The 20,812-nt window shown below is 38.6% G+C and overlaps 1 protein-coding gene across 8 annotated transcripts in view; it reads left to right on the top strand.

Annotated features, from left to right (window-relative positions):
- The first annotated feature begins 2,060 nt into the window (after nucleotides 1-2,060).
- Nucleotides 2,061-20,812, top strand: part of LOC100021678 (gastric triacylglycerol lipase-like) — a 33,757-nt gene continuing 15,005 nt past the window's right edge. Inside the window, exons 1-5 of one of the 8 annotated variants that reach the window (XM_001373718.5) lie at nucleotides 2,061-2,319; nucleotides 6,026-6,107; nucleotides 9,754-9,865; nucleotides 14,586-14,703; nucleotides 16,713-16,911. In XM_001373718.5, coding sequence (XP_001373755.4) covers nucleotides 9,761-9,865; nucleotides 14,586-14,703; nucleotides 16,713-16,911 — 422 coding nt within the window. In that variant the 5' untranslated portion in view covers nucleotides 2,061-2,319; nucleotides 6,026-6,107; nucleotides 9,754-9,760. The remainder of the gene's footprint in view (nucleotides 2,320-6,025; nucleotides 6,108-9,753; nucleotides 9,866-14,585; nucleotides 14,704-16,712; nucleotides 16,912-20,812) is intronic. The other 7 variants (XM_007478308.3, XM_016428712.2, XM_007478307.3 and 4 more) reach the window with 7 other exon arrangements.

Raw genomic sequence — 20,812 nt, 5'->3', positions numbered from 1 at the left:
GTCGTCAGTTGGGAAAAACAGACTTAGAAAAACGCTGCTTCTCCTAACCGTGCCAAGAAAGGACACGATCCACCAAGGAAGGCTGGTGTTTTCATTGACTAACCTGAAAAGCCACTAAGCATTTCTGCTTAGTTCTGCCCCAACAAACTGCTGGGAGGGACAGTTACCCCATCTGGACACTGAGTAGAGCCTATAAAATGATAAGCCAGTTCAACAGACAGATTGTGAAATCCTGTTCCAGGCAAGACTCCCCAATTTCACATAAATGAGTTCCAGAGAGGTTAAATGACTTGGCCCAAGGCTTGTAGAGAGCTGGTAGCAGGACAAGAAGAGGAATCCAAGAAGGGTCTTTTTTCCCAGGGTAGTCCATAACCACCTTCACCTGTGATACTCAGCATGATGTGGATTAAATAGGAAACCAAGGACAAGTAGAGAACATCTCTGCAAAGGGAAGCTCATGGGTCAGGACTTGCTCATCATTGTCCCTGATAACGTGAGGCATCAAAGGACACCCACTATGTGTTTTTCCTTTGGAACACCTGCAATTAGTGGGGGCTTAATGTTTTTTAGATTGCAATGATTGTGTGGTTGGCATCATCTAAGGCCACTTTATTGGGGAAGAGCTGGGGTGAGGCCTTTATCATCATCCTTAATTGAGGCTCAAAGTGGAGGTGGGTTGGTGAGAACAGAGGAACACATGGTCTGGCAAGAATCAGAGAAAGGTTGCCAGAAACTGGAGAGCTCTTCTTGTCCTGACCTACTCTCTACCAAAGATTCTCATGGATGTTAGTCAAACTGGTCATCCTCACAGCATCAGGCCCCAAAGAGCACCTGACCCACTGCCTCTCTACTGTGTTGTCCCTGTCTTGAGTAACAGGGTTTGGGATCCACTAATCAAATCTTTGTGCTTATTCCCCACCTTACTGGCCATTCTCTCATCTCCTTCATGGTATGTTATCAATCACAAAATTCTGCACAAAGGGGTCATTCTCATTATTACAACCCAATAAACAATAAATCCAGTGGGATTCAGAGATTCAGGATCCAGAGATTCAGGATCTGTTTCAGCATTAGTTAGCTGGACAGGAATTTGCTCCACTGGGCAGTGGCTACCAAGTGGCTCATGCAGCCAGGGTCTGTGGTCATTGGAAGAGCAAACTTTTACCCTGGGGCAGCAGGGTAAGAGACAGAATAATACTATCTCTATGTATCTGGCTCTGTCCCATGTTTCCACCCTGGAAACAGTGTATATCATGATTGCCCAGCATCAAACAAATGCACCTCTACAGAGACAGCGTCACTGAATGTCTTATGCTTCCCCATAGTGTCTCTCCCTAGGGAATGGGTAGCTATTACCTCACTATACATATAATCTTCCACTCTACTGTTTCTTTCTTTCACTTTCTTTCCTTCTTCCACTCTCTCCCTCGTCTTCCAACTTTTGGAGTTTTTCATAGAACACACACACACACACACACACAGAACCCATCAGGAATTCTCATGTTCCTACCTCCATACTATCAGTCACAGCAATGATCTTTGAAGTGTTCAAAGGTGACTTGGAACAGAGCAGAGTGGAATTAGAGGGGGCTTCCATGTTATGGGTGTATGTTAGTTCAAATCAACTCAGTTTATTTCAGAGTGAAGAACATAATCCAGTTCTGCAGCAGAGAAAAGGAACCTTTGTTTCTAACAGGAAAGCATCTAGAGGACATTACTAGATGTTAGCATTAAGGATTAGGAAGTTTCTTCTTGGCATCTACATCTTTTTTAATCTCCTCAAGCTTTTTGACCAAGTTCAGAATATCATAATTCTGATCTGGATGTGTCCTAACTACATTGCAAAGTGTAAATTCCAGCAAAAATTGGAACTCTTTGAACTGAGCTTTAAGGAACAGTGAAAACAGGGGAAAAGATAATTAAGAGAAGGGAGATGAGTAAAGGAGTGATAAGTTAACACAGAATGAACAAGAAAGGGGTGGAAATGGAAGGTTGGGGATGTGGTCAGAATAGAACACCCAGGTTCCAGATCTTGGAGGTGGTACAGTTCTGAGAGATTGTGAGGTCTTAGATATGGCTGCACTGCTATGCGTTTGACGTAGGATGGATGGAGAGGGAGGTCACTGGAGTGAAGGACTTTGAGGAATTGTGTTGTCAGATTGTGAGAGATGTCAAAATGTATATTGAAATCCCCAAGGATAATGGCTAGGGATGGGGTGGAGAGAACTTATGGCAGGTACTAAAGTAATTATAAAAATTTGGAGAATTACCTAGAGGTCAGGAAATAACCCTACATGGATGAACCTGAAAAGAGGAAAGGTAATCGAGTGATAGTGGTTAAAAAAATGACATAGAAGTAATAGTGGAGAGCATGGAGAATCCTCTCACACCTTCACCTGTTTCTGGGAATCCAGAAGAATGAGAGAAGTGGCTGCTAGATGAGATGATTTAGAAGGGATGTTTTGTGTTCAGATTGTTACTAAATCAAGGAAGTATAAGGAAAATTGGTTGGAAAATCTGAGAGTCTTAACAACAGATCAGGACCCAGTGAATTCAAGAAATAGTCGGCATTGTGGGTTAAAGTAAGACAGAGAAAGATTCGGTATAATTAAAATTAGAGTGAGGATTTGGGAGTCAATAATACTTAACAGCACGCCAACTTGTTTCTTTTCCCAGCACTCTACTGAAATTCCTGTCTTTAATCTTACAAGGGATTTCTCAGTTGCCCTGTCAAGTGCCCTTCCCAATTCTCCTGCTCTTTTATCTTTCAGAGGTAACCCATTGCTCCTGCTTTATGTAGCACTACTGATTAAGACTGTTTTCTCTTACATTAGGCCTTGATCTGTCTCCTTGAAACTTTCACCCATTGGTCCTAGTTCTGCCCTCCTCACAAGAGGCCTCTTGATATTGATGTATTAGTCAATGGACTTGGAGTATTGGCTTATAGTACTCTTTTGGTCTAGCCATTCACCCAGGACTGAGGTCACCTAAGTATACGGTCATCTGGCTCTCATCTATTAACCTATTCATTCATTCTATTCTCCCCCCACTTCTGCAAGCTCTTGTTTCAGTAGTTTCTTTCCCACTTGGCTGCATTCTAGAGCCAAGGAGAACAAGTCCTTCAAGAACTTGAGGGTTATAAGGATGTGTCCCTTTCCCCAAGACTTTCTTGGGATGCGCACATCCAGTTACTCCACCTGTTCTTCATGTGGTATAATATGGAAGGAAAGGAGAAAAAGAAATTAAGCATTTAGCAAGTGTCAACTATGTTTCAGATACTGTGCTTAGCACTTTACAAATACTATCTCATTTGAGCCTCACAACAATATTGTGAGGTGGATATTATTATTATCATCCCCATTTACAATTGAGGAAGCTTGGAGTGGTTAAGTGAATTGTACAGGTTACACAGCAAATTTTCTGAGGCAGTATTTGAATTCGGTTCTTCTTTACTCAAAGTCCAGGGTTCTTTCTTTAAAAAAACAAACAAAGAAACAAAAAACCCTTACCTTCCATCTTGGAGTCAATATTGGCTCCAAGGCAGAAGAGCATAAGGGCTAGGCAGTGGGGATCAGGTGACTTGCCCAGGGTCACACATCTGGGAAGTGTCTGAGGCTAGATTTGAACCTAGGACCTCCCATCTCTAGGCCTGGTTCTCAATCCACTGAGCTACCCAACTGCCCCCTCCAGGGTTCTTTCTATCCACTTTGCCACCTAACTGTCCAGAGACTCTTCCTTCACCATCATAGTCATATTTTAGATGCTCAAAGGCCTTCCTGAAATGTAACACCTGGAATGGACACAATACTTCAGATGTGATCTGACTAGACAAGCATGCAAAAGGGATATCATCTCCCTCTTTACACTATGATTGACTTTGTGGCTCCCCATCACCCTGTGAATTCTATAGAACTTTTTTCAGACAAATTGTTCTCTAGTCACATGTTCTAGTAAAGTTAGTTTTTTTTTTAAACCAATATAAGGCTTAACTTTTATCCCTACCAAATTACATCCTATTAGATGGACTTACCACCATTCTCACCTGTATAGATTTTGGGGGATGGTACTCATTATCCAGCATGTTGGTTATCCCAGATAGCTTAGTGTCACCTATAAATTTGATAAGAATACAATCTATGCCTTTATCTAAATCATTGATAAAAATATTAAAAAGAAAAGGCATAATAGGATGATCCCTCAGGTATTAGAGGCCTCCTTTGAAGATGACTTTGAACAATTAATGGCTCTCCTTTTGGTCTAACCATTCAACAAATATCAGTTTACCCAATTGTATGATTATCTAGATCAAACCTATGAATAATATTTTAAAAAGTCTTACCATTTGCAAAGCACTCTATTATTTTCTGGGGATACCAATAGAAAAGCAAAATAGGTCCAATGAAAAGATGCTCACTGTCTACTAGGGAAAGTAACACAAAGAGGGTTCAATTTCAAGCAGATGGAAAGGCCCAATGGTCCTTTGGGTAAAAGCAATTGGGCAGATAGGAAGGCCCAGTAATCCCAAAGGCAACTTATCCCATTTTTCTGGAGTGGAGGTAGAGGGTATAGGTAGCAATAAGGTTGATATACAAATACACCTTATTTAGCATCACTTTTATTGATAAAAATATACCCATTTCTGATGCTGAATCATTTCACACTGCCAAGGACTGAGGATTCGAACTTACTTTTCCTAATCTCCTGTAGAGGTAGTGGCCTACCTCACAAGGGTTGCTCTTATCCATAAGAATAGCATGATAGATTTGTTTTGATAAAATGTTTTGATAAAAATATAGGCAAAGTTCACTATCTTTTTGATCTCCCAGTCTGGAAACACTAATGAGGTGAATCTGAAATGAATTGTTCTTGATAAAGCTGCAATGATTCTGAACACTGCCTCCATATTCATTAAGTTGGTCTTTTCTGTACCAAGACATTCCAGAATTTCTTCCAGGACTCAGTGTCAAGCCCCTTCACCCATAATCAGCAGCCTCTATTATCTTCCCTTTTTTGAAAACTGAGATATTTGTCCCTTTTCAGTTCTAGGGTATCACTCTCATTTGTCATAGTCTTTCAGAGATCATTGATAATGGCTCAACAATCAGTCACCAGTTCTTACCAGATCTCTGTGGAAAGAGTTCATCTGGGCCTGGTGTCTTGAATTCCTCAAGGCCAGAGAGATGAGTTCTTATAGTCTTCCTTTTTGTCTTGAGCATCAACTGCTGTAAGCTATTTTTATTCTATCCTTCCTAATTCAAAAATCATTACTGTAGGTAGAGAAAACAAAGGGAAAGGTTCTCCAACTCTACTTTCCCTCCAACATCATCCCCCTGTGTAATCTAGATTAAACTGAACAGCTCATTCTGCATTCCTGGGCTTATCCTCAGCAAAATTGGAAGCTTCTGAATTATTTGATAGGTTTTTGGGTGTCTCCCTCCCCCCATATTCTTCCTCAATTATCTGATTGCTCTAAATTCTTTTTTCTTTTATCCAAAGGCAGCAGCAGATGGTTACTATTCATTCAGAAATCTTCAACCTCATACAGTTGAAAGTATAGAAGGAGTTCTCATTCACATCCTAATTTCTCCTTCATTGGGGGAAAGTCAGCTTCTTCAATATCTGTCTTGTATTATCAATTTGCAAATGATTAGTTTGGTAAAAGGCTAATGGAGTCTAAGAGGACCCACTGTAGGAAGAAAGTTCCTGAAACACAAGCAAAAAGACTGATGACACCCCACTGAACTGTCATTGTTTGGGTTCACTGAAGAGGGGAAAAGGGCTGGGGCTGATCAATAGAATAAGAATCATGGAGACAACAAAGTAGGAAGCTCTTTCTGATCATAAGGACTGAATTCAGAGTTACCACCCGACTTTTCAGACTTTCTCTCCCCTTATCACAACTTGGGATTTTTAAAGAGGAAATTTTGTGAGAATGATTTATGCAATGTTTGATTTGTAAGCATGTCCTTTTAAGCAGCAAATAAATACTCCATGAGTATATAACCTGAATAACTTATATTACAAGGTCCTGTGCAATATTTAGGATCCAAAAGAAATAAAAAGACTTGAATATAGCTGCTGACCATCCAGAAAGAGAAGACTGGGAGGTATGTATTTTTAATTAAGTAGTTAACTTGTTTTTATCATAATACAGTTATATTATGGTAGGTAGAATACCGTAATCCTTAGGATACATCAGTTTTCTATATCCATCTACCAATGAAGATTATTATTTAAAACTTTGCCTTCTGTCTTAGAATCAAAGAATTAGTTCCAAGGCAGAAGGCAATTGAGGTTAAGTAACATGTGCTGAGTCACACGGCTAGAAACTATCTGTGGCCATATTTGAACTCAGAACCTCTCATTTCTAGATCTGGCTCTCTATCCACTGAGCCATCTAGTTGCCCCACCTATGAAGATTATTATTCCTGTTAAAACTTCCATTAAAGTCCTACACTATAAAGAGCTGATGCTGCATTGAGGCATGATCCTGACACTTGGTCCTTAAAGAGTTTGCCAGCCAAACTCAAGGTCCAAACGGCCCTTACGAAATGGAAACCCAATGATGACAGGCATGTTGATGAGCATTGCCTCTTGCCTGAGAAGCCATCTGCTTAAGGTCATCAGGGCTTCTCACTCACCGGCTTTGCTGTATGCTCTGGACACCTTTGGTTCCAGCAACTACTCTACTGTGACTATGGTAGAAGGGCCAGGACCCCAGTGGCTGGAGATCAGGAATTCCTCTTTAATTTATCTTCGAGAATTGACCAGAATGCTAATGTCAAGTGATCTTCACAGGATGTCTTTGTAGTATGTATTTTTTCCTCATTTATTGCTATTGTTCCCTCCCCATACATTTCTGTCAATCTCTTTGGAAGCAGTTGCCATGCCAGCTTTGTCAACTGCATGTCCCTCATCAGTGACCTGGAGAAGAGAAAGGCCCTGGAGGGAGGTGGGAGGGGTGATTGCCTTAGAGTCAGATGGCCTGAGTTTAAATCCCAGGTTCATTACCTCATACCCATGTGACCTGGGATTAGTCATTTAACATTTCTATGCCTCAGTTTTCTCATCTGTAAAATGAAGGAATTGGACTGGATGATCTCTGCTCTGAGGTGTTCTGTTAAGTCAGAGTTGGCAAACTTTTTCCCAGTTCCAGTGCACAGAGGGCAAAGTCAAGCTGTCCATGAGCCCCTGGATTACTAGAGAGGTTTGAGGGAGAAAGTGCTTGCTTTGGGCAGCCTGACAGAGGGGAGGGGCATACAAAATCAAAAACCTCTGGGAATGGGGGAAGAGGGGGAAGGGAGCAGCTCTCTGAGTCCTGGGTGTGCACCAGTGCCACAAATTCACCAACTGAGTTGTTATGTGATTAGTTTCCAATTAACTTTGTTAAGTATTGTTTTGTAACTTTAGACCAATTATTATTATTTAACAAATAAAAGTAAGAATCTAATTAAGATACAGGAACCAGCAGAGGAAAATCGTCAGACATTGGTTCCCAATAGCCATAGACTTCCATAAATATCTTCTCTTCCTTGCTTTAGTGTGAAAGTGCTGGAGTTTTTAGCAGTGAAGAAATTCCCCTACATATCTAATAGGACTGAAAAGTCCAGGAAAGGCTGGCATGTGGGTTCTGGCACCCTTGTTGCCCTCAGGAGAAGGGGCAGGTGTTGGTTTGAATTCTGGGCACAGTGGCAAACCAAGCTCCCTGCCATTGGCTTCTTCAGTATATACAAAGGAGGATAGCAAGAGTTTGACCTCTCTAGTTTTATGAAGCTTTGTCTGTGGCATTGGTATTATCCTAGGCCAGTGATTGCAAAACTTTTAGAGACCAAGTGCCCAAACTGCAGTGCCATATGTGAGTCCCTACCCTAGACAGGGTGTGAAGGGAATTCTTGGTTTTATTTGTCTATTCATTGGATTGCTGGGCAGAGGGGCAGGTGATGGGAGAAATGTTCTCAGGCATGTGTGGAGAGGGAGAGGGGAGCACCTCTCTCTGGTATGCATGCCATAGGTTCACCAACATGGTCCTAGGCACTTGAATTCTCAGAACCGTATCAATGTCACATTCTGCTGGATTTTTATTTCCTTTGTGAAATTTTTATTTGCATTTCTATAAGACTACTTATGTCAGTGTATTCACAGATCAAAACATTGTATCAGAACATATTTTGGTTTTGGAAGTCTGATTTCTGTATTTGTAGAACCTCTCACTGTGCCTGTACAGTGGAAAAACAGGAGCTCAGTCATATGTTTCACTTCTGTACAGAAGATTATATTTTGCAAAATTTTCAAAGAGGAAAACTTTTCTGAGTTGGACTCATCTGAGTAGGGGGCCATTTGGAGGAAGTAGAGAGTTTGAATTAGAGAAGATTTTTGAATAAATGTTATTACATCACCATTAAGTATGCATGTGAACATGACCCAGGCTAACAAAACATCACCTAGTGAATGGTGAATAGTGAATGGCCTTAGGGAATCTGCTTTAATAAATATATAAGAATGACTTCTAAGCTACTAAGCAGTATAAAGAACCCTGGTTTTGGAGTCTAAATATCTTGACTTATGATGACTATATCTTATGATGGAGGTAACATTATGTACTATAGAGGCCATCATTCCTGCATTCCTGAAGACTTTGGCACTGAAACAAAAGTTCCACTTGATATGACCAAGCTGGAAAGATTTTGTTTTAGAAAGAGTATGGTCCTGGTAGCAGACTGCTGCCTAACGACCAATCTAGCAAAATATGGTCCTGGTGATATATGTTAACTGAGAACCAAATGGGCTAAAGTGATCAAATTAAATGCTGATAGGAAAATGGAGAAATAGGTCTAATGTTAAATTGCTAGAGCAGCTGTGAATTTTTTTTAGAACATTAAGAGTTGTAAAGCTATTCATGTTCACTAAAAAAAAAAAAAGATAAAGGGACCCCAAGGGATTACTTAATTAGGAGTAAAATAATTACAATAAATAGATATTTGGTCCCTGAATGATTTAGTAATTCTTTTATTTTTATTTAGAATATTTTTCCATGGTTACATGATTCATGATCCCCCCCACCCCTACCCTTTCCTCTCCTCTCCCAAAGCCAACAAGCAGTTCCACTGGGTTATACATGTAATTGATCTAGTGATCTTGCAGAGCCTCAGGTTTATTGTCTGTAAAATTGTGATAACAATGGACCTACCAATGTCCTAAAGTGAGAAAATCTGAAACCTTGAAGTACTATATAAATGGATTATTATTCCTTCCTTCTACTTCCTTGCCTGCAAAAGAAAGGAATGATTACCTAAAGATTAAAAAAAAAAACACTCTACTATTTATTTAGTCTTGCTGAAATAGAATGATCTGAAGCTCCCATTTAGTGGAGTCTGAATTAATGAGCTTTTACTATATTTAATAGTAATAATATTTTTCATGTACCCACAAAATTGTTTTATGAGCATTATCCCATTTAATCCTCACAATAGCCCTGAGAGAAGGTGCTGTTATTATCTCCATTTTATAGATGAGGAAGCTGAGGCAAATATCTTAAATGACTTGTCCAGGATCAGATTGCTAGTAAGTATCTGAGGCCAAATTGGAATCTGGGTCTTCCTGACTCTAGGCCCAGGAGTTCTAGGCACTATGGCACTTCTCAATAAACACAAAAAGATCTTTGGAAAATTTGATTTTGTCCAAATGACTTCTTTAGCTCTGTTGAATGACTCAAGTCAATATCCACAGTACTGGCAAGCTTTTCCTTGTTGGCAGATCCCAAATGCAGTGCCTTTTGGTGGTGGTATCTTTGACCTTCCTTCTTGGGATAAAACATTGCTCTCCTCGATCCCGTAGAGATGTGAACCTGGAAGCAAAGATGAACATCGTAAGTTGTCTTTTAGAGAATCTGCAGCAGGGCTGAGGATGGAACCATAGATGAGACATGAAGCTGAATGTCCAGAAAATTACACAAATGGGCCACACACACTGCTGTTAGACTTCCACGAGTTGGAGGTTCAGTGATGCAAGGTTTTTCTCCACTGGTACAGGTCGCATCTCTTCTATAACAATAAACCCTCCTCTATGTGATGCCCCAAATTTCAGGGTGAGCTCCTAGAGAGCAAGTACTCATTGGATTTCACTTTGATCCCTCATTTCTTACCATAACTATATAATCTGCTGAGAAAAAAGAAGAGGTAAGTGTCTAGGAGAAGGAGTTTCTGAATGGGTTGCTTTGTGGTAGAAAGTAGATGAGAGAAATGAAATAAGTACCTAAAAACAGATTGAATGTAAAGGTTATCTTCTCAGAAAGCAATGGGAAAGAGAAGCTAGGATTCAGAGTATGAAAAGGCAGGCTGACAGGATTTAGCTTTTACAAATTTCCTTCTTTGGGAATTAGGGAAGATGATGCCATATTAGATCCTAGAAGACTTCTGTTCCTTCTATCCCTAACACTTCATTAAGGTTCTCAAAAGGCATGAGAAACAGCAATAATAAACAAAAGAGAATCAGCTCCCAAATCCTTTATCCAGTCAAGGACTATACAAAAGGACTTCTAGAATCCTTCAAAGAATACAGTGGAGATAAGCTTAGGTTCCCATGTACATTCATGTCCAACTCTTTGTGACCCCATTTGGGGTTTTCTTGGCAAAGATATTGGAGTAGTTTAACATTTCCTTCTCTCATTTTACAGATGAGGAACTCAGGGTTAAAAGACTTGCCCAGGGTTATACAAGCTAATAAGTATTTGAAGACAGATTTGATTTATGCAAGAGGAATCTTCCTCACTCTAGGCCTAGCACTCTGTTTACTATCTAGCTTCCCTAGAGAGAAACTAGGGTAGACTAGAAAACAGAGTACAAAATGGCCTATTCTTAGTGGAGATGGGGCCATGTGATTATTCAACAAAATCTTATCCCCATCTATTGTAGAAAACTAGAGATGGAGGTGAACATCCAGATGGCCTGTGTTCAACTCAGCAAAAAAGATAGCCTATATTATTGATTGATTAGCTAAGAATTGGCCATCAATTGGAGAACAACAAAGCAAATTATGTTGCATGAATATCATAAAATATTACTGTGCTATAAGAAATGATTGGTTTGATATAACACAGATACATGGAAAGATATATATGAACTGATGCAGAATGAAGTAAGCAGAACTAAGAAAACAACCTCCATAGCTACAATATACAATTGACTGCAACAATACAAATCAAAAGAACAGTGACACATCAAGATATCAAAAGTAAATGTAACAAAATATCAAGAACAAGCAACATTGGAATGAAGAGGGATGGGGAGATATCTCCACCTACACTCTTTGTGGAGGTGGGAGGGGTTACTCTGTATAGTTTTTTGAACTTTTTCAATGTATCAATCTGTTGTATTAACCTTTTGTTCCTCTCTAGAAAATATTATTTGTCATATAGGATGACTCTGTAGGAGGAAAAGGGTGAGGGATACTTAGGATAACTATGGTGGTAATAAGAAACAAAGTATTAATAAATACTTTTTTTAAATGGAAAATATAAAACAAATGCCAAATTTATATAAATACATGCAACTAAGACCTGTTTCTTTGAAGATACGAGTAACATAGTTGGCTAGTGTGATTTCTTGAAAAGAGAGGAAAACCAAACTTTAAAAAAAAAAACAAAAATGAAAAAGAGTTCACAACAAATAAAGTCATAAAGGAAACTATCAGAAATTATATGCTAAGGCAGTTGGATAGCTCTGTGGATAGAGTCAGACTTGGAAACAGATCCTGGGTTCAAATCTGACCTTAGACACTTTCTAACCATGTGACGCTGAGCAAGTCACTTAACCCCAATTGCCTTTACCACTCTTCTGCCTTGGAACCAATACCTAGTATCAACTCTAAGGCAGAGTAAGGGTTAAAAAAAAACACGAATAAATGAAATAGTTGTCTTCTTACATGGGACATTCCTTCCCCTGTCCCCTACTCTTTTGAGTGAGTGAATCAGGTCTCCTTCCTGTTCCATCAACAAGACACTCCATCTCTTGACTGTGGTCATTTTCTCTGGCCATTATTCCCTATACTTGAAATGCTTTTCCCCTTCATCTCTACTACTTGGTTTCACTGATTTCCTGTAAGTCCAAAGTAAAACTCCATCTTCTGTAAGAAACCTTTCCCAATCCCTCAGAATTGTAAAACCCTCCTCCCCTGCTCCCATTATTTTTTTCTTATTTATTCTCTATATAGGCTATTTGTGCTTATTTGGTTGCTTATTGTCTCCCTCAATAAATAATGAACTCCTCAAGGGCAGAGACTGTTTTTTGTCTTTCTATGTATCCTTGCTTTAGCACAGGACTTGGCTAAATGCTTACTGACTGACTAAATAAAAATTTACAAAAACACAAAAACTCAGAAAAACAAAAGAAATAGGTTATTTATATAACAGAACAATAAAAATAAGTTAAGTCATAAATTAGCTTCTGGGAATGGGATGGAGATGAGAAGGAACAGAAAAAGATGTATTGAAGAATGAATTATATTAGCCATTCAAAGGAAAAACCAATTCTAGTTTTTAATTTTATACACCATGCACAAAAATGGCTCTTCCTAACACTTCCTATGCTAAAAATATGATCTTTATATCTAAACAAGGGAGAGAAAAGGCAGAGAATTATAGATCAATATTTCTAAGGAACATTAACCCCAAAATAGTAAATCAAATATTAATAAATAGTCCAGAGCAATATATTAAGCTTAATAAATATTATGACTAGTCTGGAATTATACCATGTATGCAGGGATTTAATATAATATCTGGTAAAGAATATAGACCATATTAATCAATTTAAACCTCAAAATTCTATAAACAGATTAAAAAGGCTTTCAATAAAATCCATCTCCTAATTCTATTAAGAAGCCCAGAAAGCCTAGGAACAAATGAACTTTTCTTTCACATGGTCAGTAGTAACTATTTAAAGCCTAGAGAAAACATGTGCTGGGAAAAAAAAAAGGATTAAATGTCTTTACAATAAGATAGGGGGATTTTGAAAGAGTATACTTATCATAACTACTATTTAATATTGACAGCTCTGGAAATGCCATCAGTAGCAACGATATTAAAAAAGAAATTGAGCATTAGGCATAAACAATACAAAATTTCTTCTTTTTGCAGATATGATTGATTTAGTACAAAAACACTAATATCTACAAAAGTTCAATAAAAGTAATAAAGTTGCAGATATAAAATCAATCTTTATAAATAACCATTTCTATGCATTCCCAACAAAACCTAAGAGATAGAAAGAGAAATTCTACTTAGAATAACTGCAGAATGTATAAAATACTTGGAAGTCTTTCTATTAAGACATATTGAAACCCTAAGAATACAACTAAAAGAAATAGAAATAATGAGATTCAAGTAACTGGAAAATATTAATAGTTCATGGATAAGTTGTACTGTGACAAAATTACGATGTTACCTAAAATAATTTATTCAATGTCATGCCAATACGAAAATCTTAGGATTATTTTATAAAGCTAGAAAAATAATAACAAAACTCTCCCTGTGGAACAAAAGGTCAAGAATTTCAAGATAAAAAATAAAAAGAAAGAAAGAAAAGGAGCTAGCAGTGTCAGATTTCAAAGTATATACAAAACAGAAATCATAAAAAAATGATGATACTTAAAAAAGATAAGTCAATCAGTGGAACAGATGATGTTCACATTATGCAGAAACAAAATGAATTTGGTACCCTAGTGTATGCTGTACCCCCAAACCTTAATCACTGAAGGAAGGAGTAATCATCTGATAGAAACTGGAAAGCAAACAGGTAGAATTTAGGTTTAGACCAGTATCTGACACTATATGCCAAGGAAAGCTCCAAGTAGGTATATGAATTGGATATAAAAGGTGATACTGATCAAATTGGGGGGGGGGAGGAAAAAAACCTACCTTTTTATTTATGGAAAAGGGAAGAGCCCATGACCAAAAAGAGATGAGTAAAAATAAAATGAACAATTTTGATTATGTGAAATGTAAAAATTTTGTCATAAACCAAATAATTAAAAAAGTAAAAATTAGAAGGTAACTGAAGAAAAAAATCTTTGCATCAAAAGAATTGGTTCAAATTTATAAGAAAAGCTTCATTCTCTAATATATGTGTCCAAAAGATATAGTGACAACTTTGCAAATAAGACAGTGAGCCCAGTATAAGTCTAAACCTTAAATAAAAGAAAGGGGGAAAGGACCCACCTGCACAAATTATTTCTAACAGCTCTTAATAGTATCAAAGAATCAAAACCTAAAGGGCTGCCCTCCATCTGTTGGGGAGTGGGGAATGGTTAAATACATTATGGTATGTGAATGTAATGTAATGTTATTGTTCTAAAAGAAATGATGAAATAGATGGGTTCAGGGAATCCTGGGAAGATTGGGGTGAACCAATATGGAGTGAAGTGAGAAGAATCAGAAGAATTTGCAATAACAACAAGCACCACAGGCAAAAGTATTGCACATGAAACTGTGTACATTTTCTGTGTATAGGCAAAGGTCTATTCCACTTGATGTTAGTTAAGTTCAAGATAAAAATAAGAAATTCATTTAAAAATTCCTTTTTCTCCCTCAGAGTGAAATAATAACATATTGGGGATATCCCAGTGAAGACTATGAGGTTATGACTGAAGATGGTTATATCCTCCTGATTTATAGGATTCCTTATGGAAAAAATCATACAAACAATTCAGGTAGGATTTAATTCAAAATAAATGAGAGACTGTCTCAGACTTGAACTACTTGCTTTTCAAAAAGAAAAAAAAAATCAGGTTAGGACAAGGATTTTGAGGTAAAATAAACATGGAACCTCATTAGTCTTCTACATATCTAAATAGAAAAGGAAGAGTCACTTTGCACTGGCTTCTTATGCCCAGAAAGGCTTGATGGGGTAGTGGACATGCTGGGGGAAGTGCTGAACTTTCCCACTAATTCTTTTTCTAGCCTCTAGGTTACTTGCTTTATAAGTGCAGCTCTTTGGGATGCCTTTTCCCCTTTGTCTAATTTGCCTTGGTAATTATCGCTTTCATTGCCATGACATTGGGTAGGACAGTGACAGGTGAAGTCTCCTCCTATCCCTCTTCTTGATCCTATTCCTAGCTATAGCCTCATCGGTGATGGAGATGCAGCTGGGAACTCGCATTGAGTCTGTTTGGCTATCAGGATGATAGCTTCTTCCCTGACCTCTTTCCCAGAATTCTTTCTTTGGCTGCCTCACTGGATGCAAATCTGCTCAGATGATAAGAAATCTTGACTGCCTTCATGCAACACACAGGAATTAAGCTGTGAATGAGTATTTGAAATATATCATCAACCTGACGTAGAGGGTGCAGGAGACAATGTATGGTAGGGGAAGTGGGCCAAGTTTTTCTGGGGGGGTCTAGTAAAGAGGAACCTTAAAGCTGCAGGAAAGGGATGAGGAAATATAGGAGGAATAAGGGCTTTAGTCCCCAGGGGAAAAGAGAGCCCAAGATATTAGAAAAGACAGAGAAGCAACAGTGGGTCAATAAGAGTGAAGCTAATGAAAACAGTTTGTGAAGATTCACTGACCATTAGTCAAAGACTTTTGCATTTCTAGCTTCCCCAGGAAATGACTGCTTCACCCATATTGATAGTAGAGTTATCCACTTTTCAGCATCCACAGAGATGGGACCATAGAGGATGATGGTGGTGGTGGTAAGCCAGGGCCCTGATGATTGAGTGATCTCCTTAGAATTCCTTAGGTTCTTAGGACTTTGGCTTTGACCCGTGGAGTTAAATTAAATTTAATTAATTAATTAATTTTATTTATTTAATTTTCATTAATTATTAATCAATCAATTAATTAAGTATTAAAATTTAATTTAGTAATAAAATTAAAACTCGTGGCTAGTTAAATTCCTAGCCATCAGACAAGTCCTTCCCGACTTCATGGCAGTGCCTCTGTGGGAATTACAGAAGGGTACGAGAGAGGTCACACACTCAAAGATGGCTCCTGCTTGTGGAAAGGCCGAGGGCAGAGAACATTGGCTCAACTCAGGAAAGGGGTGGTTCCAGTGTAGCATTCAAAATATTACTGTGTTTATACAGAGAAAGTCCTTTGTAAATTGTACAGTCATCTATAAACATTATTCAAATTAAATTACAAAATATTACACACTCTGATGACGACCCACACAGACGGATTCCAGCTGATTGTGCTATTCCTCATCCATACTGCAGTGATTTGCTAGAGCTTTCTGGCTTTCTGGGCCTGCAACTCTGGCCTTCCACTGGGTTGGACATTCAGTGGGCTTTCGAGAGCAGGCAAGATCATCGAGAACATTTCCCTAGTTTCAAAAATTGAGTTTTGCAACATAACAATTTGCAAACCAGAAACTGCTGAACTAAGTCACAAAATCCCAGAACTTTAGGCTTGCAAGGTTGGTACCATGAGACTGGGGCCTTACCGCAGATTGTGTCTTAATTAGAATGTCTCCTAGTTTCTTTTTCATCTTAATGAGACAGGGTCATTGTTTGCTTGCCCTACTGGAGTTACTCTTAGCTCCCTTTTAATGTCCTATATTAAGTAGCTCTAAAATGTTTGAGAACTTGGATTTTTACCCAGCGCCTTCACCTTTTTGGGGCCAAACCCCAATGTTTAGTTCCTTAGATTTTATTCAGTTCTGGTTTCTGGTCCAATAGTGTTGACGAGTTTTGACGTTGGCTCCATGTTTTCTTTCAGATCCGAAGCCTGTCGTATTCTTACAACACGGCTTGCTTACAACAGCCAGCAGCTGGATTTCAAATCTACCAAACAACAGTTTAGGCTTCCTTCTAGCAGATGCAGGATGTGATGTGTGGATGGGGAACAGCCGAGGAAACACATGGTCCAGGAGACACTCATTCTTACCAACAGATTCAGACAAGTATTGGGCTTTCAGGTAAGAAGCAATGAATGATGTCCAGATTGCCTTATAAATAGAGTAAACTGTTTCTGACTTTAAGAGAGCATAGAAGCATGGCATTCAATCTGTCTCTGGCCCAATGTGGAAAAAATCTGGCCAAAGTGATGCTCTAATTTGATGATAACTACAATTTGTATTCTCAGAACTGCTAACATCTCTTTACATCGCTACATTTTCATCCTTCATGATTCACTTTTGCTTTAACCTGCTGTCGCACATCACCTTTTAAAATTCAAGGTGAGGGGGCAGTTGGGTAGCTCAGTGGATTGAGAGCCAGGCCTAGAGATAGGAGGTCCTGGGTTCCAATCTGGCCTCAGACACTTCCCAGCTGTGTGGCCCTGGGCAAGTCACTTGACCCTCATTGCCAGCCTTTACCACTCTTCTGCCTTGGAACCAATACACAGTATTGATTCCAAGATGGAAGGTGAGGGCTTACAAACAAACAAATAGACAAATGAATGAATAAATGAATGAATAAATAAATAAATAAAATCCAAGGTGAGTCTCATCATGAAAACTCCCATCTGTCTTCAGAGAGAGAACTGATGCACATTATTTTTCACTTTTGCTTTCTTTTTTTCATGCCACACAAATAATATAGAAATAATGTTTTGCATGAGTTCATGTGTAGAATGAGCATTCTTTTACTTGCTTTCTGGATGGGTGGGGAAGGGGCTGGAGAGAGGGAAATAATCTGGAACTCAAGAGAGATTTTGTTAAATGTTAAAAAATACTAGAATAAAATCTAAACTGGCCAGTGAGTTCCCTCTTCTGTTTCTTTGGTCTCTGAAGACAACTCTTCCTTTTCTTTCTCATCATAATTGCTTCCCTTTATGTATTCAGAATGTCTTTCTTGAAACCTCTCTGATCTCTCCTTTATATAATTTTATGCCTATTATCCTTTCTCTGAACACTTTGAAATGCCCACACAAGAGAGAGGATTTCTCTCAGACTTTGCCCTGCATTCTTGGCTTTTTCTATCACCATCTTTAACCCCAAATGCTCACTTCCCCACTAATCTTTAATCCAACAACCAGATCCTCCTTATGGGTAAGAATCAAACCCAGAATACCCAAAAGCCCTCATTGGTTATTCCAAAAGCTTTGAGAGATGAAATTATTATTAAAATCAGACAGGAGATAATTAGTGGCTCTATTATTGTCAGAGAGAGCACCAGTTGATATCCAGGTAATTTGTCTCCCTTTTCAGAGAAATTGTACTAATATTTTGTTGTTATGGTGTTTTGGGGAGGTTTGAGAGTGTGTTTTAGGAGTATTTGGGAGCTTGTATGCGGTGTCCAGGGAGGAACAATAACTCTGATGTGAAGGATTTTCAGGGCTACTCTTCTAACTTTGGTGTCTACCTGTCCACCCAACTTTCACCTGTGACTCCAAGAAGTTGTAGTACACTCTGGGAAAACCATCTCAGCAGCTGGGCTAAACCAAGCTGAAGATAACCAACAAGCCTCAGACCCATTGGTGAGTTCGTAGATGTCTTGCCCAAGCATCTAAAGACTTTCTCTAGTAGAACAATATTTCAATGGCCACGAATGTGGCCACAGTAGGAGGTGGAGAGTACTTATGGTTTAGTAATACATGGAGGACACCAAGGCCATCCACTCCATCCTCAGTCATCACCAGTCATCTTGACTCTTGTCTTGCCACTGGACTTTGATGACAATGAGAGAGAGAATGATGACTTTGTCCAACTCTACCTCATTTCAATCTATTTAATGAGTGAATTAAAACATCACCCCATGAAGTCATTGGTCTTCTTAAAAATGAAGGACAAACAACAACCAACATTCTAGGACTGCGATTTATTCCCCACTTGTATTTTCAGGTGTTTTCTCTTTCTAGTGATTACAAGTCAATAACTTTCAGTGCCTCTCTCTGTCTCTCTGTCTCTCTCTCCTCTGTCCCTGTCTCTCTCTCTCTCCTCTGTTTCTATCTCTGTGTCTCTCCATTCTTTTCTATACTCAAATGTTCTTTCCTCTTGTTCCTACTTGCTCACATAATTTATCTACTTAATGATGCCGCTCTATCTATTTACTACTTTTCAAATAAGTTGCCCCTTTCTAAAGCTCTAGCCTAGTCATAGGCCCTATCCCACCAAATCTCCACAATACTTATGAGGCCAAAATTTGCATTCTTTTTGGGGATGACCACTTAACATTATTTAAAAGTTAAAAATTTTAGAGACATTTTAAAATTTTAATAATCCAGGAAGAAGAAAGAAGCTTGGATAAGAAACTCTGAAATGTAGGTAGTTTGGTTTCGAAGATGCATATGTATTATATCTTATATGTATCATTATATTAATTTTATTGTATGATATGATACCATAACATACCATATTATAACCATACACTATCATATGATATAGTATTATATTATGCTATATCCAATTGTATCTATTCTATGTAACCCCTAGATGGTGTTAGAGACCTCAATACCAATTCATTGTTTCTCCAAAGTCAAGAAAACCATCCCATGATTCTCTACTCTTCTTTTCCCTATGATATTTCGGGGACCTTAGTAATGCCAATTATTCATGAAAGTCAACAAAGATCAGAGATCTTAGGCTAGAGAAGAAATCTTTGTTTTTTTCCCACTGGGCAGAGATTGGCCTTGTCTTATGGTACACTCTTTAATGGCCTGCCTAATCACTAGTTTTCCTTGGATCCACACCATCTGAAATAGACAAGTAGAATTCAGTTTAAAATAGCTTATTTTTAAATCTAGATTTTAGAAAATCATTAATGTACAGAATAATAAATTAAAAAGGACATAAAAGGGCAGGAAACCCAAGAAGGTGATCTGTGTTGGTTTGTCAGACAGTGATGAGGCAGGGCGAAGAGGGCAATAGGGCATGGACAATTTATAAGGTTCCAGGAGCAATGCAGGGGAGGCGCAGTCAGGAAAGTCCTATTCAAGCAGATTATTCCATAAGTTGGACACTGAGCAATGCAAGGCTCCAGCTGGTCGAACTCCGGATCAGTCTACATGAGCAATACCCTCCATTGGCCATGAGCTCCCACTGTTCACAAGGGAATCCATACTCTCCTCCCCTCTTAGCATAGCCCTTCAAAGATCCTGGACTCCTTCCCCACTTGGGGCTTAGGCTCTTTGAAGCTTTTTTTTAGGCTATAAACAAAAAAGACTTCACAGCATTTCATGAGGCCATTGGAGGATTCACACACACACACACACACACACACACACACTCACATACACACTCTTTCAATTGCACAAAGCAGTCATAACAAATTCCCCATTTGCTTGTGTCCTTTTGTATTTTTTTGGTCATTTACAGAAATGGCTCTTTTTGTATTTAGCATAACCCACTCCCCAACTATCAGCCCAGCCCTTCCCTAAGCAGAAGCTGTCTCTCCTGAGAGATGAACGTATACAGCAAAGCAAGTGCATATGTGGGTCATGCCTGAGAACACACTAGTCATTGGGTGTTTTGGGCTTCTCCCCTCTCTGTCCCAAGCAGGAAGGCAAGTGTTGTTGTCAGCATCATTTAAAGTCACTATCTAAATTTTACCCATATTCTATATGCTTGTCTAGTGGCATCTGAGGCCATCAGTTCCATGTTTGGATTCATCTCCTGGAAATCTCTGAGCATCTTTTCTAGTATTTTTAAAAAACGTCATAGCCACTTTCTGTGGTATCTACCTTAGAGGTTATATGTAAGCTGTTTTTTCCTTCTCTTGCCCTTTTTGGGTTAAAGAAATGTGAATACAATACCAATATATATATACTCAATTCTTTGTTGTTGTTGTTTTTTTAAACCCTTACCTTCTGTTTTGGAATCAATACTGTGTATTGGTTCCAAGGCAGAAGAGTGGTAAAGGCTAGACAATGGGGGTTAA

Source organism: Monodelphis domestica, chromosome 1, assembly GCF_027887165.1.
Source record: "Monodelphis domestica isolate mMonDom1 chromosome 1, mMonDom1.pri, whole genome shotgun sequence".
NCBI classification, from domain to species: domain Eukaryota; kingdom Metazoa; phylum Chordata; class Mammalia; order Didelphimorphia; family Didelphidae; genus Monodelphis; species Monodelphis domestica.
Note: the sequence above shows the minus strand (reverse complement) of the source record. Positions and strands in the feature narration are given on the sequence as shown.